Genomic DNA, 10,169 nt, shown 5'->3' on the forward strand with positions numbered 1-10,169 from the left:
GCTATAAAAATATAAAAAATAATTTATAAGAGATCAAAGTATTTTTAAGGCCATTCTCAGACAGTGCCCTCCACTTTTTAAAAATTTTTAATGACTTTCAACTGTCATAAGCGTATCAAATTTTTATCAATTAAAAAAAAATTGAGGCATTAATTGAAAAAAGGACAACGTAGTCGTAATTTCGCCGATATATCGATTGAAAAAAAACTATTTACACTTAATATCAATTAGGAATTAAACAAAATTCGTTAAATAAATTTCAGTAAAATCGTACTGTCAATTTTATAATTCGAATTTTAAAATTTTGTAGGCTAAAATTTATTCAACAAATTTTGTTTGACTCCCAATTGATATCAATTGTAAGTAATTTTCTTTTTAATTCCATATCTCAACGAAATTACGACTACGTTGTCCGTTTTTCAATTAAGGTTTTAATTTTTTTTAAATTAATTAATAAAATTTTAATACTGTTATGACAGTTCAAGGTCATTGAATATTTTAAAAAGTGGAGGGGTCTCTGTCGAAAAATGCCCTTAAATTCATACTCTTATTAAAAATATATGATTTCCTAAAATGAAATGGATTTTTTAAAATTAATCAATGAAATTTATGAAAGAAATTTAAAGATTTATTTTTAATACACTGAAATAATATACGTATTTTTATATATATGTATATCTATAGGAATTTATCAAAGTAATATACATTAATGCATAACTACAGATTCAACTTGATCAAATAATTAAACCCTAGAGATAAAATTACATTAAAATTTAATATTATTATCGTTATTTAATTATTATACAGATAAATATAATAAATTTTATAGTAATAATTAATATAATATTTACTATTTATTCATTATTAATATTGATTTCAATATGTATATATTTATATTCATATATACCGCGATTTATTTATTGTTTGCCTTTATACTATGTCCTGCATTAAAAGGAATTTTAATATTTGGTCGCTAAATAATTATTATCATTATTAATTTATCTTTTTTTTTCTTTGTTATCAACAATTATTTACACGACTGTATCACAGGCATAAGAGCCAATTTTATTCATTTAAATTATCTTCGATCTACAGTAATTATCGATCAATTATTTACTGTCCAGTAATCAGTAATTTTATTTATTCATTTTTTTTATTAACCCTTCATAATTTTTAAAAAAACTCCCGCCTATTTAATTATTCAACCTCTCATGTAATTTTTACCAAAAAAATAAACCAAAAATTTTCAAAACTTTTAATTAATTCAAATAAATATAAAATTTGATACGACGGTTGCCGCGTTGGCCTTCGGCTTATGAAGCAACCGATCATTCTACGCACTCCTATTGGACGTCAGTCATTTTATTTTAAAGCAGCCAATCAGCGTAAGTATAGAGGGCGCGTGTGTTCTCGAAAATTTCGATACCGAGTAAAAAATATTTTTTATGGTTAGAAATTTTTATTACCGTCCGTTGAAAAAATATTTCAAGTGTCGGCAGACATTTTGCTGAATGTATGAAAGAAAAAAAAAATTTCTAGAGAAATAAAAATGGCGCAAATTACAAAGGGTTAATAAAAATAAATTTGAATTTTTAATTTTTGTTAATTTATTTAATTATATAAATTATATTTATTTTTATCAAGCACCTTTATTTATTATTAATTATTATTAATTAATATATATTTAAAAATTATGACTAACTTTTTTTTTTAATTGATTTAAAAAAAACTATAAAAAATAAACAACTAATTAATATTTTCAATTACGTAATTAGGCTTAATTTTTAGTTATAAAAAATGTTCTAAGATTTTTTTTAAATTACATTTTTTTTGTAATTAAAAAAAATTATTTTAGTTTCATAAAATAAATTCCGAATAAATAAAAGGTATTTTAAAGCTCAAGTAAATAACTAATTATTTAATTAATTAATTATAATAAATTAATAATTATCCAGAAACATTTTATACAACTAAAAGAAAATTACCCAAATCAACTAATTTATATAATTTTAAATAATAAGCGTGTTAAGATATATATAAAAATATTTAAAAACTCAAAATTCCACACGATTAAATTTCATCAAAAGATTCCGCATTAAAATTAAAAAAAAATATAATAAAAATTTGAACTGACGTTTAAAAAGTTCATGATTTAGTAAGTAGAAATTTCTTACATTTGATTTGTAACAACTACTTAACGAACATCATTTCCATTCAATAAATAAATTTAATGGATTCAAAAATAGTCATGTGTTTATTTTATTTGTTTTAATTATTTTAATTAAACCCATCATAATTACGCGACAACATATCCCTCACTTTATTAAACGGATGATTGTTAACAGGAGCAAAAGTTGTAGGTGGAACTTGGGCTGCTGATTGAGATTGAGATTGTGAAATGTGAACCACTGATGCTGGATGTTCTTCAGCGTCTACACTACACACAGTAACAGTATACGTGTCATTACTGTCTGTAGAACGCTCGAAATCCGATGGTTCACCTAAACAATAACATTAATTATCCTCATGAATTATTTCAAGCTTCTAATTATTTTTTATTTATAAATTAACGCGCTTTTAATTTGAACTTCCACATAAAAAAAAAAAAAACAAATAAAATTTATTTAAAGATTTTAACGATAGTGAGAATGGAATGTAATCATTTTTTTTATCTCTCCTGGCATTTAAACTCACGGTAAACATATTATTATTCCTCAGCGCAAACAATCTCGATACGTTATCAATTTAAATGCATATCGTAAGCGAATATATACTTAGTTATACTCATATATATGCGTACTAATTGAGAGATAATAATTGAAATAAATTATGTAATCAAGTACTTACCGTTTATACTGTGAGTGTCCGATACTAGAAATGTCGTGTTACCAGACGTCTCGCCGTTATGCGAACTCCTGCTACCTCCGGATGTTATCAGCGACCTGAAAGAGTCATCGCTGCTGTTTGATGAATTTGAATGACGGCGCTGTTGTGATCTCAATGCTCGTGTGAATGGATTTTCACGTTGCGGTGTAAATGTACCACCTTGTGTACCTAAAAAATTTTTTATTTACATTAATCAGCTCAAGGTTTTTAATTTTTTAAAATACCGATACCCGGGAAATTTAAAAATTTGAATTACGCGGCACTAAAAATAAATTCAAATGCGCAGTACCATCCACTTGACTGATTGGAAAAAAAATTGGTGTCTAATTAAATAATTAAAAAATCAGTAAAGAAATAAATAAATAAACAGATTTAAAATTACCTTGATGACCATCTCTGATAAGTGGAGTCGAGTCATCAGCATCTGAATCACTCTCGCTGTCAGTAATTATTCTTTCATCCGCAGCAAACACTTTGCGCTTACATACTGGACACACGCGTTTGTTTTTCGTCAACCAGGGGTCAATGCACTTGGTATGATATGCTAAGAAAATAATCACCAATAAATAAATAAATAAATAAATAAATAAATAAAAATTGAAATAATGAAATATAAATAATTACCATGGGCACAAGGTAATACGCGCAATTTTTCATTCTCCACATAATCGTCTAAACAAATAGCGCAGGTCTCATAAGGATCCCCTTTGGTATACTTGTGTGTTGGTATTTTTTTTAAACTCGACTTAGGCAATCTATGCCTACGCTGTCTACGTCTATCTTTTATACATCTTACGACCATGAATATAACCATGACTAGGAAACATATACCAACAACAATTGCAAATGGTAATAACAAGTGGGTATTTATATTAAAAGGAATATCATCGTTTATCAATACAGAGAAATCATTGTCCCATAAATAATTTTCTTTTATTATTAAACCCGTTATCTGGCTTACGAATACTGATGGTATACTTATTCCAAGTGGTTCCTTGGCTGACATTGGCTCTAAAAAAAAAATTATCATTATCAATTACCCATTTAATTAATTAATTATTCGAGGGACCGCCCACTGTTGATAAATAAAAAAAAATTATTAATAATCTAATAATTCATTTTTTTTATCATCGTTTTCGGAGCGCGCACTGTTGCGACCTTCAATTATTCAATTACTGATACTGTTAACTGTCAAATAATTGACGGAGCTCGACTTAAAGTACAGGTGACAAAAATTTTTTTTTGAAACAGGAAAATTTTCTGAGCTCAAAACCTCAACTTTTAGTTTAAAATTTTTTTTTGTCACTTATACCTTCAGGTCCCGCTCCTCCAATTATCATTATCGTTTAAAATAATTACCTAATTCATTACTATTAACATTATGAACAATAACTGCATCATAGCCAGCTTTTTGTGCCATTCGTACTTTTATTTCAAAACTACAATTGTAACGAGCTATTAATGCTATCCATAGACCAGTATAATTAGTGTCATTTGGTGGCGGGGCTATCAAACGACATCCTGTTGATGGCTGTGCAGAAACAACTTTTCCCTAAATATGAAAAAAATTATAAAAAAATAACAAACTTTTATAAATTTATTATGTACCTGAAGATCGGAACGATTTTCACGCAAGGAAATTCGACTGCTTAAAGGTGACTTAAAGAATAATTGGGGAAGGGGGGAGAGGAGCTGCAAGTGTCGGCTGACATGCGAAACATTTAAGAAATCTAGATCCAGTAGATTTGTTACTTTTCATTTCATTCCGCGAAAAACCTTCCGGCCTTCAGGTACAAAATTTATTAGATAAAATTTTTTGAGTTTACCCTGATTCCTTCGACAGGTATAAGAGGACCAAATCGCGCGGGTATGTCGCGGAATTCTTCTTCAATTTGATGCTGCGAGGTATCGGAGAAAACAAGAATATCCCCGTAAATATTTGCCGCCATCGTGGATAATGTCAGACACAATAACACCCGGCGACTGGTACTGCAGCAGTATGACAACATTATTCTCGTTATTTTTATGTTATTTATTACACTGTAATTTAATAAATGGTCTCAAGAGGCACTTTCACCCCATAAGGATATATCACATCCTATGAATCGTCGTGTGGTGTTAAGTGACTTAATTTTACGTCACGATGTTTTTTTATTGATGCGTAAATACTGCCCTGAAAAGATAATTGATAATTAATAGGCATAAATAGTCTGTCTTCTGACAACTTTCAAATTTTCGACTTAAAAAAAATTTCTTTGACTAATTAATTTACTGGCAATCAAACTTCTGTCTATTTTATTAATTTAATGAAAAAATTTATGCAAATAAAAATAATAATTTTTATGAAAATTTGTCTCTCCTCAATTTCTAGACTTAAAATTTAAATAAATTTTTTTAAAATGAGATCTAAAAAGTTACTCCGTCCCTCGGCCTCTGGAAAATTAATTTTTGATAATGAAAATAATTGAAACATAAATTTATCTGACTGCGATGTAAAATAACTTGGTGACTAACTCATAAATTTTTCTACATAAACATAAACAATATCGCTCATACATTTATTATTCTCAGTATTCGTTTGCTACAGTTTCATTGGTAATGACACCCTCAAACTATCGCGTTGTATAAATCATCAAAGTTATCAATATATATATATATATATAATATAAACATTAATATTTTGATAAATAAACCAGCAGATGATTTACTAATTAAGGAAAAATTATATCAGTTTCCGTTGACCATCTGAAGAAATGTATTAACTATTCTATGTATCTATGCTGCAGAATCTATATATATATCTATATATATATATTGAAGAACGATAAATAATATAATGATAAAGTGATCAGTAAATACTATCATTGTAAATAGTAATTCTTTAATTCATAATTAAAACGTAAATAATTGTAGAATAAATATTTAAATTAATTGTCTATCCAGGAAAAATTGATTTTGGACTTTAAAAATCGTAACTCAAACATTGAAAATTTATGGCACAATTAAAATTCTCTGCATTGACACTTAAGTTCCGGGTTATAATTTTAAACACTAATTTTTTAAATTCATTTTCTTCCGTGTCAGAATCTAAGGGAAAATAGACTTCCATAAATTCCATACTCCAATAAGTCATTCAACAAAAAGCTCCCAGAACTATAATTTTTAAATCAGTCAATGACTACTCAAAATCGAATTTTTTTGGCGGGTCTTTAAATTCACTCAAGTAAAAATATAAAATAGAGTGAAAACTGAGTCCAATAATTAAGAATAATTAAACTGTACAACTATTTCTGTTTATTTCTTTAGTGATTTGTTAATTTATTCCTCATGATCATTTGGTATTTATTTTTTGAATGAAAATTTAAAAATTTTTTGAACTCCAGGAAACGTTAAATAAATAAATCTACCGAATATTTTGTTAGAACAAGGAAACAAATGATATATAATTCAACGTATGTACTTACTACAAAAAAAAAAAAATCTTAATTATCTAATACGGAAATGTGTTGGTAAGCGTTTATATATAAATTGAATCTAAACTACCACAATCTATATCTTATTCTTAGCTAAGTCTTAATTTGCATTTTTATTACCGTGTATACTACTCAATTAACTATTGAAAAATACTAATAATAATAATAATAACAACAACAATAATAATAATAATGATAATTACTATTATTATAATTTTATAAAGAAGATAAAAAAAAATTACTGATTAAAAATAATAATACAAATATTAAATATTTACTACTAATTAAAGACAATGACAATGTATTACGTATTAATAACAATTATATACTATTAATAATAATAATTTATATATATACATATAGGTCATCTGATATAAAATCAAAAGCTAATATAATAAAACTATATGCTAGTATAATAAGGGGATTTAAAATACGATAGTAAGTTAGAAATTTTAAATAAAAAGCATCAATGATGCAAATAATAAATATGATGTATATATAAATATGTGTGATGTGAATGTTTGAATGTGACATGTATAAACAATTTGTACATAAAATATGAGTGTATATAATATTTTATTTGTATATATTACATATTTATCGTTTAATAAAGATGTATATATATGCATATATATATATATTATGATGTATCAAGGTTGTAGTGTCACATGTATTTAAAATACATTAACTACGTCTTAATGATAAATATCCATTGTCATATTTTAATAAAATAATTAAATATTTATCATCGTCATTGTTTTCACTAAATGATATATTTAATATTTGACAGCTGAATGATAATAAATCTAGAAAAATGAGGTTAGAGTTTTATTTTATCGAAATTAGAAATAACTTTGACAGCCGTAGACAAGAAAATCCAGGAATTAATTAATTATTAATTATTTGAATGGATAAAAAAATATACGTATATATGAGTAATAAAATTTTGAAAATCTTACCATTGAGATTTAAAAACAAGTTCAAGTAACGTCACTTTTATTAATTGCACAGGTAATTTAATGCACTTTCATCTTTCAGGATTTATGATTGTTGTATTAAAATGAGTAACAAGTACAATGGTTACTTTTTTTTATTTTTACGTAAAAGTATGATGTATATATGTATATATGTATATATATTATACAGTGTTTTCCTGTCTTGTACGTTAATTTTTGTCTCTGTCTGTTGCTATTTTTTTTCTTTTTATTATTATTATTATTTTTTTTTTTATATTACTAATGTTTTTTTATTTACGAAGAGGAACTGTGGAACTGAGACTGAATTTTACTATTGTTGTTGTTATTTAATTGTAATTATCGAGACGAAGACTGCAGCGCTAAAATTTTTCCCGCCAATTTTTTTAAATTTGCAGCGAGATATTTTCCAAGGAAAAGCAAAAAAAAAGTAAATAAAATTTCTCTAAAACCAAAAAAATATTTAGAGCGAAATTCCCAGTCCTCAGTCTCTTAAATAAATTTTTTGCGCATTTATGTGGCGCCAAAATTAAAAAAATTTTTTTACTAGACTAAATAAACTTTATTTTTTTACTTATAATTACTAATTAAATATCGTAAGTAAAAAAAAATTTACTTGCAAAAAATGTCAGCCAGTCCCTTTTTATATGACAGTAATTTTTATAAAATTTCTTGATGTCAATTCTTTTAATTTTTGGTATGGAAATAAATTTCGGAGCGACAATTTTTACGACTCATGACTCGGTAACTAAAAATAAATTTTCCGCGAGTACAAAGAATTCATTACGATAATTGCTAAAAAAAAAAAAAAAAACTGAGTAATTTTGTTAAAAACAAAAAAATCAGTCAGAGATTTGACGGCCGCACTGCGAGTTTTAAAAATGGCGGCTGCGCGCGCGCACGTCAGAAATTCAAAAACTCGGCCGCATGACTAAATGAGGGTTATGTTTTGTAACCCAAATAAATATAAATATATTTGATGTCAACTCAATAAATAAATACAACTAATTCACCTAAAAAACGGATGTTAACTCAAAAAATAAAAATGATAACATCCATCAGACTTTATTCAAAAATAGGAGCGAGAAAACCCAGAAAATTACCTCCGGTAAGAATGAAAAAGCAGAAGAAAAATCACGACCAACCGATGCCAAGTAATAAATAATTAATTTATCAAAGTAATTAAATAAATAATTACCTGCATTATTGATTTATAAATAAATTTGCTTGCAGTCTTCGAATATTCAACGAGTCTTCCAACTGATCGTCGTGTTTACGTATGGGGTCTAGCAAATCACGGCGCCCTGGGAACACTAGGACGCACCCGAGCACTGAAGGAGGGTGTGAACTTCATAGCAAAACCCAGTCGTTTGTATTTCGCAGAACATTATCCAGTGACAGACATAGCCTGCGGCTACGGTTTCACTCTGTTCGGTGTAAAGTCCAACGACCAGAACATCGTCTACGGGAACGGGATAAACACCGACTCGCAACTGGGGTTCGTTCCCGATGATTTCAAGCTTAAAAAAATCGCTAGAACAGGTCAGGTGCCAGTCGCACGGCCAATTCCTCTGCCATTGAAAGAAGACTCAAGCAAAGTCCTGGGTCTTGCTGCTGGCAGAGCTCATTCGCTGATACTGACCACCGAAGGGGTTTTTACGTTGGGTAATAACGCATACGGCCAGTGTGGGAGGTCAATAATTGACGATGAAAATTATCATCAAAGTCATGTCATTTTCCATATTCCTGAGATACAGGGCCAGCGTATTGCCGCCGTTACTGCAGGTCAGGACCACAGGTAATTTTATAAATTTATTGCAAACGTGTTGATATTGATGTTGATTGACCTGGTCCAGATAATTTAATTTCCTACTTTGCTCCAGTATTTTTTTAACTGAACAAGGACAAGTTTACGCGTGCGGTTGGGGAGCTGATGGTCAAACTGGACAAGGACATTACGAGAACCAGTGGCAGCCTGGTCTAGTCAAAGGCGAGCTGGCTGATGAAAAAATAATAAAAGTCGCTGGCACTTCTGACTGCGTACTGGCCCTCAGCGGTACAAAAATCATTTAAAAAAAAAATATCAGTATGATCTTTTATAAAAAAAATTTATTGCTTTTGAAAATAGAAAGCGGCAAAGTCTTCGGCTGGGGTAACTCAGAATACGGACAACTGCCAGTCCAAGATGATAATCTCCAAGTTAACGCCGCAATCGAACTGTCTGATTGCGCTGAATTCGGACGCATTATTGATATCGCCGCTGGCGGAAGTTCCTGTATGGTGCTGTCAGGTAATTTAGTTGATCAACTCCAAAAAATTTCAGTACTTTTGCAAAATCACGGAGGGTTTAGTAAAGAAAAAAAATTTTTTCCCAGAAACTGGAGACGTCTACGTCTGGGGCTACGGTATCCTGGGGTTCGGACCGCAAATAACGAAAATCCAGATACCGACTCTAGTTCCCAATACTCTGTTCGGACGCAATCCGTACCAACCAGACATCAAAGTCGAAAAAATCTACTGCGGGATAAATTACATGTGCGCTGTCACCAACCAGGGGGACCTCTACACCTGGGGACACAACGCCTACGGATATCTAGGACTCGGCAACTGCAAAGACCAATTTTTCCCTCTAAAAGTCGCCATCGGCGCTCTGGTTGATAAAGTGGCCTGTGGAGTCGATCATACTGTGGCACTTTGTCGGCCTTTTATTTAATTTCACGGACTAGTTTTTAGGAAATAGATTTTATAAATAATTTTTTTTTATTGTAAATAAATCATCAGTTAATTAATTGATTACTTAATTAATTAATTTATTTATTCCTTCATAAATTAATGA

The 10,169-nt window shown here is 28.9% G+C and overlaps 2 protein-coding genes across 2 annotated transcripts; one reads left to right on the forward strand and one right to left on the reverse strand.

Annotated features, from left to right (window-relative positions):
- Nucleotides 1-989: 989 nt before the first annotated feature.
- On the reverse strand, nucleotides 990-7,628 carry LOC130672052 (E3 ubiquitin-protein ligase RNF13-like). The gene is made up of 7 exons (XM_057476262.1): nucleotides 7,319-7,628; nucleotides 4,713-5,059; nucleotides 4,246-4,438; nucleotides 3,511-3,897; nucleotides 3,269-3,430; nucleotides 2,848-3,054; nucleotides 990-2,501 (listed from the first exon to the last, which is right to left on the reverse strand). The coding sequence occupies exons 2-7, from the start codon at nucleotides 4,893-4,895 to the stop codon at nucleotides 2,278-2,280; spliced, it is 1,356 nt and encodes a 451-aa protein (XP_057332245.1). The 5' UTR covers nucleotides 4,896-5,059; nucleotides 7,319-7,628; the 3' UTR covers nucleotides 990-2,277.
- A 567-nt stretch (nucleotides 7,629-8,195) lies between these two features.
- LOC130672051 (RCC1-like G exchanging factor-like protein) lies at nucleotides 8,196-10,129 on the forward strand. The gene is made up of 5 exons (XM_057476261.1): nucleotides 8,196-8,487; nucleotides 8,567-9,131; nucleotides 9,217-9,389; nucleotides 9,462-9,623; nucleotides 9,709-10,129. Exons 1-5 carry the CDS (start codon nucleotides 8,358-8,360, stop codon nucleotides 10,044-10,046), a joined length of 1,368 nt encoding a protein of 455 aa, XP_057332244.1. The 5' UTR covers nucleotides 8,196-8,357; the 3' UTR covers nucleotides 10,047-10,129.
- The last annotated feature ends 40 nt before the right edge of the window (nucleotides 10,130-10,169 follow it).

The sequence above is a fragment of the Microplitis mediator genome, chromosome 7 (assembly GCF_029852145.1).
Source record: "Microplitis mediator isolate UGA2020A chromosome 7, iyMicMedi2.1, whole genome shotgun sequence".
Lineage (NCBI taxonomy): Eukaryota > Metazoa > Arthropoda > Insecta > Hymenoptera > Braconidae > Microplitis > Microplitis mediator.